Here is a 19,371-nt window from a genome sequence, read left to right on the forward strand (position 1 = left end):
TGTTTATGATTATTGAAAGATCATGGTCAACATTTGTTATGATTATTGTTAAAACTCATCAAAATATATTTTTCCAAAATTCTTCCTCACTCATAACTTCCAAAAGAATGTTTTAATAAAAGTTTATAAAATCCAAATGATCATTTGAAAACTAATATTTTAAGTTGAATATGTAAAATATGAGATATTATGTGATATTATCATAAAGGAAATAGATGCACATACTTTTTTTCTCTTAACTAAGTTTTGTAAAGAAACATAATAAATATTTGTATTGATAAATAAAATAAATACTTCTCTTTATTATCCTATTTCTCTTGTTTTGTACCTTTTTTACTTTTTATTTTATAACAAAATTAAGATTTTACTAGTCCAAACCAGTTTAATAACGGTTGAACCAGCCTTTAACTAGTTAATGATTTCTTCGGTTCATATATATTGGACACGCTGCCGGTTCTTGATTTGGTTTTTCCACACATCTAATAACTAATTTATAGGTGTAAATGTGAGATATGTATATACCTAACGTGTATGTTAACTTTTTTGGGGAAGTTGTTAGATGGATGTTGAAAGCCCATATTCTCGTACTCATATCGACATATTGATTGAGCATGGGTTAAAAATTAGAAGGTACGATGTCCACAACAACAAGACAACTAGCATGTGATTAACAACATAACATGAAATTTGCACTTTTAATCCCTGGGTGATAGATACTAATCAAAAGCAATGAAGAAAAATGGAGAAACACGCAGCTCACAAAATTGATACTACACAAAGAGCAAATTATAATTACGAATGCAATAAAACAAACCTCGTATCTTTGGCATTCAACAAAAAAATACCCGTAGTTGGAGCATGACGGACGATAACTTCAAAGGAAAAGACTGATAGACTCTGCTGTACTGATAGGGAGACCAGAAATTAACCATGTGAGCAAAAATCATATGGTTTGGGAGATATAATTCGATTGCTAACGTGATAAAATCTCTGATATTTGATCTTGTGCATCAGGAGGGGTATCTCTCTTCCAGGGACTTGGACTTTTAGAAGATTAGCATACCTGTCGAAACGAGGCATAATTTGTCACTAAACTAACGGGAAATATTTTGGTTCAACTAGAAGAAATAGTTAACGCTACTTACGCTGCAGCTGTTAACAAGTGCTCGTGCTCGGTAATGAAGGCCTTGAATAAAGGAAAGTAGAAATCAATTGGAATGGCAAAAAATTTTATTCACCAACAACAAAATGGACTATGAATTCCAATAGCTTGCCTCAAATGGCATATTTAACAGTTCATAATAGGTTCAAACATGATCAAGTCTCTGTTGTACAGCTTCACTGTCAATTGAAGGGATAACTGCAAGGGCCTGTAATTATAGCAGTGATGGTAAAATTAGGATCATTTCATACATGCAAAACCTAAATCAGAAGGATACATCTAAACCAGTTGTATTTTCAAAAAGCTTTGGAACTTATTTTTAATCAAACTCTTAGCAAAACATTAAGACCATAAAGCAAAACCAATCAAGACTACACGAAAGGATAGGGTTATCAACTGATGCTAGAATAATTGTTGGTGTTAAAGGCAGTAAGCAAGCTGATTTAGCTTTGCTTGGTCAGCAAGCCTCGTGACTTGGAGAAGAAACAAAGTAGAAACCTTCCTTTTTGTAAGAACAGAAATTGAAAGCAAAGAATAGAGAGTATATGAATGAAAACAAGCTGAATTTTTTCATTAACAAAACATTGGCATGTTGCCATTACATATATCAAATATGAGTCAAGCTTACAAGTCAAAATACTACCTAAACATTTACCTAACACCACTTAATACATTGAAAGGTAGCTAGACTAGCTTGCACTAGTTACATTGCTGAATTTCAGTCAAGCAATATCTGAAATTACATAAAAAGGATTTGCCAACTAAGTTTAAACATAACTAGATTATAAAATGATCATTTGAGTAACTAAAAAGAAAACAAACAGGACAGTAGCATTATCCTTCAGCTGCTGCAAAGCTTGGCTCGACTGGATGTTGTGCTTTTTGCTGCATGTGATCTGCTTGGCTACCTTAGCTTCTCCGCATGATGCATGGAAACTAACTTCAACACTCCTCCTTAGTTTCCATGCTTGTAACACTTAGTTGCTTCCTTAGATTTACAAATTTTGACACATTAAGTGCCTTTGTAAAAATATCAACGATTTGCTCCTCTGAATTGCAATGAACCAGCTCGATCTCATGAGCTTACTCCATTTCCCTTATCACATGTAGCTTAATATTAAAATGCTTTATTCTACCATGGAAAACAGGATTCTTTACAATTGTAACAGCAGACTTGTTATCACAATAAATCTCTGTTGCTCCTTCTTGATGTTGGTTCAAATCGACCAGAATTTTTCTAAGCCATATGGCTTGATTTACAGCACCTACAACAGCAACATATTCAGCTTCTGCTGTTGACTGTGCCACAAGGTTTTGTTTTTTTGAGCTCCAACAAAACATGCCTGAGCCAAGGGTAAAAGCATATCTAAAAGTGCTTTTCATATCATCACACGAACCAGCCAGCCACTGTCAGCATAGCCTGTTAGCCTTATGCTTTCAACCCTTTTGAATAACACACCATGGCCAATAGTGCATTTGATGTACCTCAGCACTCTTTTAGCTGCTTGAAAGTGCTGATTATTACAACAAATCATAAATCTTGACAGCACAGTAATAGTAAACATGATATCGGGTCTGATTGCTGTCAAATATAGCAGGCTACCAATAAGGCTTCTATACATTGTCTCACAAACTGGCTCACCAATTCCTTGTCTCGATAGTTTCATCCCAACAGCCATTGGTGTGCTGGTTGGCTTGTAGTTCTTTATAGAAAACTTGTCTAGAATCTTCATAGCAAAGGATCTCTGACTGAGAAAGATTCCTTTTTCAGTTTGCATCACCTCCATTCCAATAAAGTAATTCATTTTACCCAAATCAGACATTTCAAACATCTTCATCATTTTGCTTTTGAAGTCAACCAGCATAATCTTGCCTCCTTCTGTCACCAAGAGATCATCAACATAAAGGGATAAGATGAGCTGTGTTTCGACTTGATTTTTCTTGACATAAAGTATTGGTTCATTAACACTTCTCTCAAATCCCAAACTGAGCAAATAGGAGTCAATTCGAGCATACCAGGCTCTAGGAGTTTGTTTCAAGCCATATAAGGCCTTTTTGAGCCTGTATACCATATGTTCCTTCCCAAAAACAACAAATCCCTGAGGCTGATCAATGTAAAGTTCTTCTTCCAAGAAGCCATTAAGAAATGCTGACTTCACATCTAACTGATGAATGGTCCACTGGCTTTATGCAGCCAAAACAACTAACATTCTGACTGTATCAAGCCTACCTACTAGTGCAAAAGTCTTCATGCAGTCTAGACCATATCTTTGGCTGAAGCCTTTGACAACAAGCCTAGCTTTCAGCTTGTTTAGACTGTCATCTACATTCTGTTTGGCTCGATAGACCCATTTTACACAAATGGTCTTCTTATTAACAGGCTTTTCAACCAACTCCCATGTCTGATTCTTTTGAATCAAGTTAATCTCATCAAACATAGTTTGCTTCCATCCTTCATCTACTTTTGCTTCCTCAAAACTGCTTGGTTCAACTGTAGCTACTTGTGCCCTCTCATAAATTTCATCCAAGAGCCTTGTGCCCCTGACAGGCACATCATTTATGTCCATTTCAGAACCAATGTGATCAGGTTCAATTTGATCAGCCATCAGTTCTTCAGAAATAGCTTCTGGCTCATTTCTTTCCCAATTCTAGCAACCTTTTTCATCAAAGACTACATCCCTGCTAACTTGGATTTTTTTGGTTGAAGGATGCAAGATCCTGTAACCTTTCTTGACTGAGCTATAGCCTACCAGAATAGAGGTTGGGCCCTCTTTGATAGCTTATCTCTTTTCACAGTTAGAATCTGAGTATAACATAGACAGCCAAAGACTTTCAGATGAGCTAACGATGGCTTGAATCTGAACTAAGCTTCAAAAGGTGTCTTGTGAGCTAGTGCCTTAGTTGGAAGTCTATTCTGGATATAAATAGTAGTATTGACTGCTTCAGCCCACATGGTCTTAGGCAATTTCTTCTGAAACAGAAGGCACCTTGCCATATCCAACAGACTTCTGTTTTTTCTTTTACTTACTTTATTTTGCTGATGTGTATAGACATTGGTTAACTGGTGTTTAATACCAGTATCATTACAAATAGCTTGAAACTGAGCTGAGGTGTACTCAGTCCCATTGTCTGATCTTACAGACTTTAACTTGCATCCAGTTTCTATTTCAACTGCAACTTTGAACTTCATAAACACTTGAGCTACTTCAGACTTGTGTTTTAAGAAGAATATCCAGCAATATATGGTACAATCATCAATGAAAAGAATAAAGTACCTGTTTCCATTGAGTAATTCAGTCTTCATTGGGCCACACACATTAGTGTGCACCAACTGCAACCTTTCTAAGGCTCTCTATGCTCTATTTGCAGGAAATGGATGTCTTGCTTGTTTTCCTAGCTGACACACCTCACAAACTTGATCATTCTTCACTGTGTTGGTGAAATTTTCAGCTAAACCTTCACTGACCATCTGAGCCATTGATTTGAAGTTTGCATGTCCAAGCCTTTGATGCCAAAGCTTGGAATCATCAGTAGAGGCATTACAAGCTGAATATGTGTCATTTGGCCAGTCAACTTCAAAGCATTTATTAGTCATAGTGAATATCATGAGACTTGATCCACTTGGATCAGCAATCTGACATTCTTTGCCCTTGAATACAACTGAATAACCTTTCTCAAGCAGTTGAACAATGCTGAGAAGGTTTCTATCAATCTCAGGCACCAATAGTAATTCGAGATAACTTTGGCACCTGTGGGAGTGCTTATCAACACATCCCCCTTTCCTTTAGCCTTTATGAACTGACTATTGCCAACCTTTACTTTGGTTTTGCAGCTTCTATCCAAAGTTTTGAAAATGAATACATCTGGTGACATGTGGTTAGTGCAACCACTGTTCAACATACAGCCTTTTGATCCCTTCTTCTGATTAGTAGAGCAAGACACAGCAAAGACCTGCTTTTCATGGTCACTACTATCTTTAGCCACTCGAACTTCTTCATTTTTCTGCTATGAGTGAATCTGCTTAGGCCTGCCTTTGTTTTTGCAGACCCTTTCAACATGGTCTCTCTTCTTGCAATATTGACATAGTGCATCTAGTCTAACCATCATTTTTCTTCTGGATGACCAGGACTTTTGCAATGTCTGCAATGTTGGTCTTCTCTCCTTGCAGCATCAGGCTTAGGCCTATTTTTCCACACCTTTTTGCCGTTGTAGGCATTGGTGCTCGAGGCTTCTCTGGCTTTGGCTTGAAAAGCACCTTCTTGGTGGTCTTCAACTCTACTAGCTCTCTTTTTCTCCTAGGTATAGAATGAGTTGATTAACTCAGTTAGAGAGATGCTAGCTAAGTCTCTTGAATCCTCTGAAGAGGATATTTTTGCCTCATACCTCTCAGGTAAGGTAGAGAGGACTTTCTCCACTATCCTTGCTTCATTAAACTACTCACCAAGGAGCCTTATGCTGTTGACCACTGTAATGATCCTATCAGCATACTGCTTTACTGTTTCTTCTTCCTTCATCTTCAAGTTTTCAAAATCTCTTCTCAAAGTCAACAGTTGTTGCTGCCTTGTCCTTTCTATGCCTTGGAACTCCTCCTTAAGCTTGTCCCAGGCTTGCTTTGATGTCTCGCAAGCCATGATTCTGGTGAAAATGACATTTGAGACACAATTTTGAATACAGGATATGGCTTTATACCTCTTGGTCCTTTCATCAGCATGTTGTCTGATCTGAGCCATTGTAGGATTGGCCCTAAGTGGTGCTGGCTCAGCATCAGTGTTCACAACTTCCCATAGATCAAAAGCCTGCAGGTAAGTCTTCATCTTGACCACCTAGATGTGAAAGCCCTCTCTATTGAAACCTGGTGGGGCTGTTGGAGAAAAGCCTGAAGAAGCCATTCGAATTGTGTTTCACTTGTAACAGGTCCACTAAGACTAAGGCTCTAGATACCAATTATTGGTGTTAAAGGCAGTAAGCAAGCTGATTTAGCTTTGCTTGGTCAGCAAGCCTCGTGACTTGGAGAAGAAAAAAAGTAGAAACCTTCCTTTTTGTAAGAACAGAAATTGAAAGCAAAGAATAGAGAGTATATGAATGAAAACAAGCTGAATTTTTTCATTAACAAAACATTGGCATGTTGCCATTACATATATCAAATATGAGTCAAGCTTACAAGTCAAAATACTACCTAAACATTTACCTAACACCACTTAATACATTGAAAGGTAGCTAGACTAGCTTGCACTAGTTACATTGCTGAATTTCAGTCAAGCAATATCTGAAATTACATAAAAAAGATTTACCAACTAAGTTTAAACCTAACTAGATTACAAAATGATAATTTGAGTAACCAAAAAGAAAACAAACAGGACAGTAGCATTGTCCTTCACCTACTGCAAAGCTTGGCTCGACTGGATGTTGTGTTTTTTGCTGCATGTGATCTGCTTGGCCACCTTAGCTTCTCCACATGATGCATGGAAACTAACTTCAACAATAATGCATAGCCTTTTTCATAAGAACCGATTATCCTTTTGTATGAGAAAAGTAAAGGTAAAAAAGATGAAAGTGAGCATACAATTTTGCAAATAGGGAACTGTTACTTTCTCAGACAATTTTTACTGCTTGGAGGGTCATATTCGCATGGCCAAAAATGTGTATGACTTGGGTGTCAGACATGGTTCAAGAAAAATGAAGAGTTGGAGCAACATAGGATAAGACTGAGAGTTTGCTTGTAAGGGAAAAGTCAAGACTGTAATTGTTGGTGTTTTGAAATAGAAATGAAAACAAAGCAAAGTCTTAAGCAACAAGCTTCAATGACTTGCAGTACACAACAAAGGAATCAAGCTTTTGAACTAAGAATGAAACTTCTTATCTTAGAACCAAAACAAGAAGAAAAATTGATGAAAGATTCAACATCATTGATAACTGAAGTTTACATCCTTTTAAAAAAGTAATCAGCTTGAGTAAAAAAAAACAGTCAACTAAAACATACCTAACACCACTAATTCATCTTGAAACTTATAAAAATTAATTTATACACATAAATAAGCTGATTTGATCAAGTCAATTAGCACCTAATCAAAACAAACACATGACTAACTTTGTTCAAATGTAACTAAGTAACAGAATACAAACAAGGTTAGCATGTTGTCTTGCTACAAGATGCATGCAACAAAATATTGACTTGGTTGCATGTAAGTCATTCCTTAACACTCCTCATTGGCTTTCATGCTGCAAACTCCCAACTTGACTCTTGAGTTCTCGAACCTTGCTGTTCCAAGAGGCTTTGTCAAGATGTCTGCCAATTAATCTTCAGAATTGCAATGAATCAGCTTGACATCATATGATTGCTCCACTTCTCTGAAAAATGAAACTTAGTCTTGAAATGATTTGTTTTGCCATGAAACACTGGATTCTTTACAATTACAATAGCAGATTGATTGTCACATTTAATCTCTGTTGATTCTCTTTGGTGCAAGTTCAAATCACAAAGAGTTTCTTTAGGCAAATGGCTTGATTAATAGTTGCAGTAGCTGCAACGTATTCAACCTCAAACGTTGATTGAGCTACAATGGTCTGCTTCTTCGAACTCCAACAGAAAAAAATTGATCCTAGAGTAAACAGATACCCTAAAATACTATTCATATCCTAGAGTAAACAAATCACTATATACAAATCCAACAAGCTTCAAGTTATCAGCCTTGTTGAACTTGACTCCATAGCTCAGAGTCCCTTTGATGTATCTTAGAACCCTTTTTGTTGCTTGAAAGTAAGTCACATTGCAACAGTGCATGAATTTGGACAAAATTCTGACAACAAATACAATATCAGGCCTTGAGGTTGTTAAATAGAGTAAACATCCCACTAGGCTTCTATAACCAGATTCACTTACCCTTTCAAAATCACATTGGCTAGTAAGTTTTTCACCAATAGTAATTGGAGTACTAGATGCTTTGCAATTTTTCATGCAAAATTTGTTCAAGATCTTTAAGGCAAATGCCTTTTGACTTATAAAAATTCCCTGCTAAGTTTAAGATACCTCTATACCAAGAAAATAAGACATTTCACCTAAATCAGACATTTCAAATACATTTTCCATTTCCCTTTTGAATTCAACTAACAAATCATCATTTCCACCAGTCACCAGCAAATCATCCACATTTAAGAAAACTATTAGAAGTGTTTCATCTCTAGCTTTCTTCACATACAAAGTTGGCTCACTAATGCTTCTTTCAAAGCCCAAGCTTGATAAATAGTTGTCATTCTGTCATACCAGGCTTTTGGTGTTTATTTTAAGCCATACAAAGCCTTTTTAAGCTTGTACACTTTTGTTTCTACACCAGCCACCTTGAAACCATCAGGTTGTTCAACATATATTTCCTCTTTGAGGAATCTATTGAGGAAGGTAGACTTTACATGAAGTTGATGTATCTTTCACTGCCTTTGAGCTGCCAAAGAAAGAAAAAGTATGATAATATCTAATCTTGCCACAGGTGCAAAGGAATTAAAGTAGTCAACGCCATATTTTTGGCTGAAAGCCTCCACCTTTAGCTTGTTCAAGGTTCCATCAGCATAGTGTTTGGCTCTAAACACCCATTTCACCCTATGACTTTCTTATAGACTGTCCTTTGAACCAGCTCCCAATTTGATTCTTGTGAATCATGTCCATTTCATCCAACATGGCTTCCTTCCAGCCTTGTAATGCTTCTACTTCTTCATAACTAGTTGGCTCAATAGTAGCTATGTCAACCCTTTCATTGATTAATCTGGTTCCCTTAACAGACACATCATTAAAATCCATTTCTTGCTCAATCTGATCAGCTTTATTTGGCCTTGTTACTAAGGCTTTAGTAACATTTTCTGGCTCAACTTTATCCTAGTTTCATGTTGAATTCTCATCAAACACTACATCCTTACTTACAAACACCTTGTAAGTTGAAGGATCAAGGATTTTATAGCCCTTTTTAACACTTCTATAGCCCACAAAGATGCCAGGTTGAGCTTTTTTTTTTCCAATTTGTCATTTTTAACAGTAGGAAAATGTGCATAACAAATGCAACCAAAATTCTCAAATGTGCAACTGATGGTTTGCATCCAAACCAGAATTCAAATGGAGTTTTATCCAACAAGGCTTTGATTGGTAGCCTGTTTTGAAGATAAACAACAGTGTTTACTGCTTCAGCTCAAAAACTTTTACGCAAATTTCTTTCAAACATCAGACATCCAGCCATATCTATCAGGGTTCGATTCTTCCTTTAACTAACACCATTTTGTTGGGGTGTGTAGGTGTTGGAGAGTTAATGTTCAACCACTGACTCTTTACAAAACCTTCGAAACAGATCTGCAGTGTACTCTGTCCCGTTATCTGATTTTATAGTTCTGAGCTTGCAACCTGATTAAGTCTCAATTGCTACTTGAACGTCCAAAATACTGAAGCAACTTCTGACTTCAACTTGAAAAAAATAAACCCAGCAAAACCTGAAATAATCATTAATGAAAAGGATGAAATACCTGCTGCCATTCAAGGATTGAGTCCTCATAGGACCACACACATAAATGTGAACCAACTATAGTTTTTCAGAAGCCCTCCAGGCCTTGTTTGCTGGAAATGGGAGCTTAGCTTGCTTTTCCAACTGGCACACTTTACAAACACCTTGTTGTTCAACCAATTTTGTAAAATTATCAACCAAACCCTCATTAGATAACTGAAGTAAGGATCTATAATTGACATGGCCCATCCTCCTATGCCACAATTCAGACTTATCTAAGGTAGTTGCATAAGCACTAGTAGTTTCCTTATTTCAGTCAACAACAAAGCTCCTATCAGTCATGGCTACTGACATAAGCTTAGATCCACTTGGATCATTAACCATGCATTCTTTGTTCTTAAACACAACCTAATACCCTTTCTCAAGTAACTGAGCAACACTTAGCAGATTTCTATCTATTTCAAGTACTAAGAGAACCTTTGAAACAAGTTTGGTACTTGAAGGAGTTTCAATCAACACATCTCATTTCCCTCTATTTTAATGATTGTCTATTGCCAACTTTCACTTTTAAGTTAAAGTTGTTGTCGATCCACTTGAAGATACTAGCATCAGGAATCATGTGGTTGGTACAGCTGCCATCAATCAATCATCCTTTTGTGCTCTTTCTCTTGAGTGCTAAACAAGAAACATCAAACACTTGCTCCTCCTGAGCATGGCTCTTTTTAGCTACTTGAGCTTGAGTTTTAAACTGTTGTGGTTGCTGTTGTTTTTGTTGGCCCCTATTCTTGCAAACTTTTTCAACATGGCCTAACTGCTTATAAGTTTTGCATTACACATCAAAACTGAACCAGCAGTATAATTCTCAATGAGTAGTCTTTTTACAACGAGAGCATGATATATTTTCTCATTCCTCCATCTCTTTTAGACTTCTTTTTGTTGTTTGTCCAGCTCTTCTTCCTTTTGTAACTAGAGGAGCACGAGGTTGTTTTGCTTTTGGCCTGAAATGCACCATCATGATGCTCCTCCTGTCTGCTAGCTCTTCTTTGTTCCTGAGCATAGAGAGCATTAATTAGGTCAGTTAAAGAGATTGTTGATAAATCTCTCGAGTCTTCCAATGAAGAAATCTTGGAATCAAGTTCGACGCACTATTTTGAAGGCAGGACATTGCCTTGTATCTCTTGGCTCTATCATTAGAGTGTTGCCTGATTTGAGCAACCGTGTGGCTAGCTCTCAAGGGTGGTGGTTCAAGATCAACATTGACAACCTCCCACAAGTCAAATGCTTACATTAGGTCTTCATTTTTACTACCTAAATATGGTAGCTTTCACTATTAAAGATTGGTGGTGGAGTTGGAGGGAAACTAGATGAAGACATGTTGACTTGAGAAAAGAAAAAAGAAAAGGGCCCTCTAAGAAGTTGGCTCTAGATACCAATTGTAGGTGTTCTGAAACAGAGATGAAAACAAAGCACAATCTTAAGCAACAAGCTTCAATGACTTGTAGTACAGAACAAAGGAATCAAGCTTTTGAACTAAGAATGAAACTGCTTATCTTAGAACCAAAACGAGAAGAAAAGTTGCTGAAAGATTCAACATCATTGATAATTGAAGTTCACATCCTTTCAAAAAAGTAATCAGCTTGAGTAAAAACAAAACAGTCAACTAAAAAAATACCTAACACCATTAATTCATCTTGAAACTTTTAAAACTTAACTTGTACACATAGATAAGCTTATTTGATCAAGTCAATTAGCACCTAATCAAAACAAACACATTACCAACTTAGTTCAAATGTAACTAAGTAACAAAATGCAAACAAGGTCAGCATGTTGTCTTGCTACAACATGCATGCAGCAAAAAATTGACTTAGCTGCATGTAAGCCATTCCTTAACAGTAATCTTCATATAAAGAAAACTTGAGAATGGACTCAACAGACAAGAAAATCACAACAGAATTGCATAATAAAGTGGATGAGCTAGAGAAAAAAAGGGAATACTGTCATATTATTTCAAGCACTTTCAAAGATAAAATAAATGCCATCCCGCTACCCCACCCCATCCCATCTGAAAATGAAAAGACATACTAACCTGTCCTAGAGTAATTGAATTCCAACATATCTGCTGAACTCCAAACAAGTTGATTGATTTCATGTTGGCCAAAGCCTAATCAAATGTATGTTCATATTGTTAGAGGAATAGAGATAATACACTAAATAAAAACTAATATGAATAATGATCGAATTAGAATCAAAGCGATAATTTAGCTGACAACTAATGGAAGCACAAAAAGCAAGAATGGGGAAAGATAATCAAATTCATTAATCAAACAATGTTTATACACATGACTCAAGCTAACAAATTCCAACAACTCCTAGCTTCCTACTCCTACTAACAAGCTAACAGTCTCCCTAAGACTTAATCATCTTAATGACAAAAAGACTTTGCGGCCTTTGAGACACTAACATTCTCCTCCTGACTCAAATGCTACACACACCAAGTTTATTCCTAAGAAACTCAAATCAGACTAACATGGAAAGACTTAGTAAACTGCACCATATATCAGATTACAGAAGGCATTTGCAGACCCATCTATGAACATGTAACCAAAGAAAAGTTTGAAAACACAGATATTTGATTCTCATGGTCCCAAACCTGATGAATGTGCCGGTATAAAGGTGCTGCTAGATAAATGCCTTGTTCAGGCAAGACAGTTGTAGAGCCATAACCTTCTTGGGAAACATTGGGAACTTTCTTATTCCATCCTTGAATGAGATCAACACCTATATGGTAGACATGCATACAACAATAGATGTTGATAAGGAGACGATTAACAAATTGAAAATGTCAAAGTAGTTACACCTACAAAATTTGCAACTCAACAAGGAAATGAAAACAAAAGTTTCCAACCACCACACTTAAAGAAAGAAATAATGAATGGCTACTGCAAAGAAAAAGCAATATATATAGAGAGAGAGAAAATTCAATCAGCATAACAAAATTCTCCTACTCGATTAAAAAAATGGATTAAAAAAAATGGCTAATACTAAAAAACTTTTAAACTACTGTTGGTGTTTTCCCATGTGATTTTTGAACAATAAATTAATACGAAAAGATTAAAAAACAAGGCAAGAAAAATTAATGCGAAATTCTCTGAAACATATGTTTGACCCTATCCATTTCTAACTCAGCAGGAATCCCTCTTGAACAATAAATCACGACACAATGAGACATCTGTTTGTAGAGTAATATTGAATTGCTTTGTTGAATCTCCCGTGATAAGCATGCACAACTTCATCTACAACATCACTTTGTTCCTTTAAAAACTGGAGCTCACCTTTACCATCTTTTGATGTCAGGATACGGACAACATTAGGTAGTGAATCAAAACGTGCAGTTGCCTAACTCTCATCTATTCTACAAAGTTCATCCCTTAAGTGCTGCAATTAATCGTAAGAAATCAGAAGAAGAACCATGAAAAATATACTGAAAGTCTGAAACACATAGGGCAATCTAAGAATACTGTTCTTCACCAAAAGCAGGTGCTTGATAACAGCAAATGAAGCTGCCTACCAATCAAAAAAATATTACCATCTAAGTAAAGCATCCTAATCTAAACCATAGCAACAATCAGAATACTGTTCCAACTCCACCAGCCTCAAGATGATTGCCAAATTTTGCAATAATAATGACCCCATTTTGCTGTTACTTTTATTACTTGGTTTTTATTTCTAAACGCAAAAAAAAAAAAAATTGTTTGAATATGAGAAGAGTGTTGCTTTCAAGAATAACTATATATTATATTACTAGTGCATTTTTTCCTCAAGACCAAATCACATGACATTTACATGTATATAGAAAATCTATATTAGAATTATGTTATTTTGTGGTCATTTATTCATGGCTAATTAATCAGAATTCTGCTTGTCGGTAATCTTTCACAAGCAATAGCAAAAACAAAGTAGTAGAGCAACAACCTATGTTGCTCATACTCTTAAAACTTTCTGAATTCAATTTGTGGAAGTATTAGTGTCCAACACATATTCGGACATTGGTATAGGAATTAAGCTTAAACTCTGAGGACCAGAAGAAGAGTGAATTAAGCTTACTTATTTATCTGGATGAACGGAAATCCATCAAAAATCCCCATCACAAAAAGCCTTTCATTTCTCCCACGCTAAAACCCCTCCGAAGAACAGCGTGAACACAACTAATGGCAACAAAACCTCTAATCCACCTGAAAAGAAAAATCCGAACAAAAATAAATAAAAATCGCCTAAAAAAAAGTAAACATTTTATCATTTCCAGCTACGTTCTTAGAGCTCAGTGCAAGAAAGAGAACAGTTGGGATGAATTTTTTATGCTACTAATAACGATAAGGAATTACTGAAAAGAAAATTATAAACTTCAGAAATTCCTTTCCAATCAATTTCCATTATTATACAGGTGACCAAACAACAGGCAGAAAATTAGTTAAATAAAAACCTAAAATCAAGAGAAACGGGTTCAGATCCAGCACGCCGAACACCAGAACAGACGAAATATCAAGCAATGCGAAGTTTGATTAAAATCACCGAATAAATAGAAGAAATCGAAAGAAAGTTGAAATTTCAACACGGAAAATCATGTGATTCAAAGAACTAAAAGAGATCAAATCATTTTATGAAAAGTAAATAAAATCTATAAATCAAGAAAGAACAAGAAAAAGAAGAGAATTGGAACTGTGAATCAGTGAAAGAATGTTAGGAACCTTTTATTTCTGTTTGTTTTTGAAATTCAGTTATAGCCGTTGAAATAGTATGTTACTGTTATTACGCTGCGTTTACTAGGGGAATTAAAAGGGGTCAAAACGGTGAGTTTCGTTTTAGTTATACGGGCTGTTTAGTATCAAGAAGGAGTGATCTTATTATTTCTAATTTTAACAATTTTTTTTCCGTGACTGACGGCCCGTTTTGAATTGCGACTCAATAATCAAAATTGTTAAATTGTTTCTGTAATTCTTTGTTTTCTCAGGAAACAAACACCGTCTTTTCTTCCGCCATTGCCACCCTGTTCTCCCACTCCTCTTCTCACATTAACTAGTGTGAAAGAAAACTCTCGATGAATCCACCAAATCAAACCCCGGATGATTTCTCTCAATTCCCTCTTCCCCATTTTACTCTCACTCCTCCCTTACCAAATCCTACCTCTAATCCTAATTTCCATCCAATCCCAATCCTTAACCCGAATGCCGCTCCTCCTCTCAATGATCATCTAATTTCCTTTCCAACCCCCAAAAAACGACGACGCGGCCGACCTCAACGCAGTGGCGCGACGTCGGCGTATCAGTTCCTTACCTTCACCAATGGCTCCTTCAGCCCCAACCTCCCGAACTCTAATCCTAACCTTGACCTTAATTCAATACCCTCATCATCAGCGGCAACGGAACAAACTACACAACCCAAAACTGACGACGAGATCATTGTGATCAGTAAGGAATCAACGGCAGAGGCTCTCACCGCTCTTTCTGCTGGATTCCCTGCAGATTCCCTCACCGAGGAAGAAATTGATTTCGGCGTCATTTCCTCCATTGGTGGCATCGAGCAGGTAAATTATATTCTCATTCGAAATCACATTATTGCAAAATGGCGCGAAAATCCATCCAATTGGGTGACTAAAGACATGTTTGTTGATTCTATACCGAAACATTGTAGCACGATTTTAAATTCTGCATATAATTATTTAGTTACGTATGGATATATAAATTTTGGGATTGCCCCTGCAATTAAGGAAAAATTTCCTGCGGAACCGAGTAGAAGTAATGTGGTTATTATTGGTGCCGGGTTAGCAGGACTGGCTACGGCTAGACAGTTAATGAGGTTTGGGTTTAAGGTGACAGTTCTGGAAGGGAGGAAACGAGCCGGCGGGAGGGTTTATACGAAGAAGATGGAGGGAGGGAATAGAGTGAGTGCAGCTGCTGATTTAGGTGGGAGTGTGTTAACGGGTACCTTGGGGAATCCGTTAGGGATTCTGGCGAAACAATTGGGTTCTTCTCTTTTTAAGGTGAGGGATAAATGTCCACTTTACAGGACAGATGGGAGTTCGGTGGATCCAGATATGGATATGAAGGTGGAGATGGCCTTTAATAGGCTTTTGGATAAAGCTAGCGAGCTTAGGCAGTTGATGGGGGAGGTTTCTACGGATGTTTCACTTGGGGCCGCATTAGAGACATTTAGAGAGGTTTATAGGGATGCAGTGACTGAAGAAGAGATTAATTTGTTCAATTGGCATCTTGCAAATTTAGAATATGCAAATGCCGGATTGGTTTCAAAGCTTTCACTTGCATTTTGGGACCAAGATGATCCATATGATATGGGAGGGGATCATTGTTTCTTGCCTGGAGGAAATGGAAGGTTGGTTCAAGCTCTGGCCGAGAATGTGCCTATTTTGTACGAGAAAACTGTGCATACTATCAATTATGGCAATGATGGAGTGCAGGTTATGACAGGAAGTCAGGTGTATGAAGGTGATATGGCATTATGTACGGTACCTCTCGGAGTTCTAAAGAGTGGGTCAATCAAGTTTGTCCCAGAGTTGCCTCAGAGGAAGCTTGATGGAATAAAGAGGTTGGGATTTGGGTTATTGAATAAGGTTGGAATGCTTTTTCCTTATGTATTTTGGGGTACAGACTTTGATACCTTTGGGCATCTTACTAATGATCCAAGCAGTCGAGGGGAGTTTTTTCTGTTCTATAGCTATGCAACAGTTTCCGGTGGTCCTCTATTGCTTGCTTTAGTAGCAGGAGAAGCTGCACACAGGTTTGAGACTCTGCCTCCTATAGATGTTGTGGCCCAGGTTCTCCGAATTCTCAAGGGTATTTAATTCGATTTTATGTGTCAACACTTAGCATGCTTTATCTATTCAGCTTCTTTTTTAATCTAAGCTTGAAACTAAATACATTTATTAGCTGCAACAATGCGTTTTTATCTTCTTTATGTATTGGTTACTCGTATGGCTCAATTAATTGTAACCTCCTTGAATAGTTGATAAGCCAGGCACTTTCTAATTGGTTTTATATGCACATGCTATAAAGAGAGGGCTGGCATTATGATAACTTTTTTTGTATCTTTATATGTATTGCCTGCAGGGGCTTCATTTTAGTTGCAACTTTCTTGAGTATTAAATAACAGCACAGGTTGTCTCATTGTTTGATGTGCATAGTATATAAAGAAAGGGCAAAGTGTCCTTTGTATGTGAACCAATCAAGTGAACTCATTAATGTAGTAAACTTTATGTTCATTTTTAACTTGTTTTGAATTTGGTCGTATAATTGTTAACCGCCAATGGTTCGCATCTAGGATGACAAAATTTAAGCATTGTTGGTTGTGTGAAACAATCCTGGTGCTTTGTGTATTTTTGCATGCAGGTATATATGAACCACAAGGTATCACTGTCCCCGAGCCCCTCCAAACTGTCTGTACCAGATGGGGTGGTGATCCCTTCAGCCTAGGTTCATACTCTAATGTTGCAGTGGGAGCATCCGGAGATGACTATGATATATTAGCTGAAAGTGTGGGGGACGGAAGACTTTTCTTTGCAGGGGAGGCCACTACAAGGCGATACCCTGCTACCATGCATGGAGCTTTTCTTACTGGACTTCGGGAAGCTGCAAATATGGCTAAATATGCAAAGTCTCGGACTGCAAAGAAAAAGATCAACAGGAGTCCATCAAGTAATGCTCATTCTTATGCTTCTGCCCTTATGGATTTATTCAGAGAGCCTGATCTGGAATTTGGGAGTTTTTCTGTTATTTTTTGTCAAAAGAATGCTAATCCGAAGTCACCAGCCATTCTAAGGGTGACAATTAGTGAGCCCCGAAAGAAGAATCTGGAAAGCTCAAAGACGGATCAGCAACATTCGAATAAGGTGCTTTTTCAGCAGCTCCAATCACATTTTAATCAGCAACAACAGTTGCATGTTTATACATTGTTATCAAAGAAACAGGCATTTGAGCTGAGAGAAGTGAGAGGTGGTGATGAGATGAGGTTGAACTATCTGTGCGAAAAGCTGGGAATTAAGCTGGTGGGACGGAAGGGTTTGGGACCTACTGCCGATTCCATCATTGCTTCTATTAAAGCACAAAGGGGCGTTCGAAAACCTTCTTCAACTCCTTTGGCTCCAAAATCAGGTGAGAGTTATAAGATATTCCGTTATTATATCTTTATCCCAAAAGATGAAATTTGCATATGAAATAATATTCCTATGGTTTGGTAAAAGGGACATCAATGCTGAAAACTGGCACTTTAAAGCAAAAGTTCATCAGGTAAGACTTAAGAGCCAAAACATTTAATTTTATTCTTATATATGTTAAAGATCTCCATGTGATTAGTGGAGAATATTACTTGATCCTTCTTTCCCATTATTTGTCATTATTTTTCACAGAAAGGCCAAGATAGCGCGCAAAACTAAAGGGTTGATTCCTCCGGTTGTGAATGCGGCGAATGGCAATCTGTCAGAGGAAATAAAACTGATAAAGCAAGCTCCTCCCGACTCTTCTAGTTCAGGTATGTCTGAAGTTTTCTAGTTTCCTTCTATAGCTACAATTTGTTGGTGCAGTTCTATGTTATGCGGTCAATTGTTTCTGTAGTTTTATTATTATTATTATTATTATTATTATTATTATTATTATTATTATTATTATTATTATATTGTATGCTCTATGCCTAAAGTAATATCAACTGTTTTCCTGTGAAATGTCTTAATTGTTCTAATTTTGCCTTTGTTCCATCTTTCCTGAATCTCTAGGTTTAAAAAAATAAAACAAAATTCTTTCCCTAGTTCATTTAAGTTAGTTTAGGAACTTTTGAATTTCGAAAATAGTGTAATGGTGTAATAAAACTTGTGTGAATGGAACACGAACTCATAAATCGGGTAGATGCCTATTTAGTATTGAACTTAAAATACCTATAGATTTTTTGTGAATTTGAAATTCATAGTTTATACCTTTCATGTATATTCGCATTGAACCATTACTAATTTATATATAATGTATACTTTTCGTTCTCATAATTTATGAAACAAGTGAAATCCAAATCCGAATTTTCAAACACATGTTTCCGAACATACCGTTAGAGGTCTTTTTCTCCTTATAAAAATTATGGGGGAGCTAGCTGTTGCTATTGGCACTTGTTTGTTCTTGATTTGAATTGCATTGTGATGGAAAAACCAAGATAATGAATTTTATCAAAATGCACTTATATCCATCTGTTGTTGTAGAAGATGTTAATATTTTTCAAAGGGGAAATCTAAATATAGGAAAAAATCTTCCATTTCATAGGGCAAAAAAACCAAGGATCTATTTTGATTATGGAAACTGAAGGTCTAATAAGAGTTACATGATGCGTGCCCAATATCCGAGTAATAAAGTGATTTAAGAATAGAAGCAGAAAAAAAAAAAAGAACTAGAAACAGAAGAACAAATGTTAGAGAGAAAATAGAATATTAGAGAGGAAGTTTTTCTTTGTAATTTTCGGTACCCTGCCCAGCCACCACTTCTCATTTCCCGTATAATATTGTGCTAATGTAATTCCAAATATGCCATTTAAGGCCTAACTAATGACCCCCAACACTTGGGTACCAGACAGCCCAATGTTAACAATCTATACTGACATACCAATCCCGTTTACTATCCTCAAACACAAAACCATATAAAATTTGACCTGCAACATTACACAGTTCAGCGACATTGACTAAGAATA

At 36.7% G+C, this 19,371-nt stretch overlaps 2 protein-coding genes across 2 annotated transcripts; one reads left to right on the forward strand and one right to left on the reverse strand.

Annotated features, from left to right (window-relative positions):
- Positions 1–715: 715 nt before the first annotated feature.
- On the reverse strand, positions 716–12,526 carry LOC105770887 (exocyst complex component SEC8). Its single transcript, XM_052631712.1, has 4 exons — positions 12,290–12,526; positions 11,726–11,800; positions 1,146–1,370; positions 716–1,063 (listed from the first exon to the last, which is right to left on the reverse strand). Exons 1-3 carry the CDS (start codon positions 12,434–12,436, stop codon positions 1,308–1,310), a joined length of 285 nt encoding a protein of 94 aa, XP_052487672.1. The 5' UTR covers positions 12,437–12,526; the 3' UTR covers positions 716–1,063; positions 1,146–1,307.
- Positions 12,527–14,635: 2,109 nt separating this feature from the next.
- Positions 14,636–18,234, forward strand: LOC105770886 (protein FLOWERING LOCUS D). The gene is made up of 4 exons (XM_012592247.2): positions 14,636–16,487; positions 17,040–17,801; positions 17,891–17,936; positions 18,056–18,234. Exons 1-4 carry the CDS (start codon positions 14,735–14,737, stop codon positions 18,195–18,197), a joined length of 2,703 nt encoding a protein of 900 aa, XP_012447701.2. The 5' UTR covers positions 14,636–14,734; the 3' UTR covers positions 18,198–18,234.
- The last annotated feature ends 1,137 nt before the right edge of the window (positions 18,235–19,371 follow it).

The sequence above is a fragment of the Gossypium raimondii genome, chromosome 5 (genome assembly GCF_025698545.1).
Source record: "Gossypium raimondii isolate GPD5lz chromosome 5, ASM2569854v1, whole genome shotgun sequence".
NCBI lineage: Eukaryota > Viridiplantae > Streptophyta > Magnoliopsida > Malvales > Malvaceae > Gossypium > Gossypium raimondii.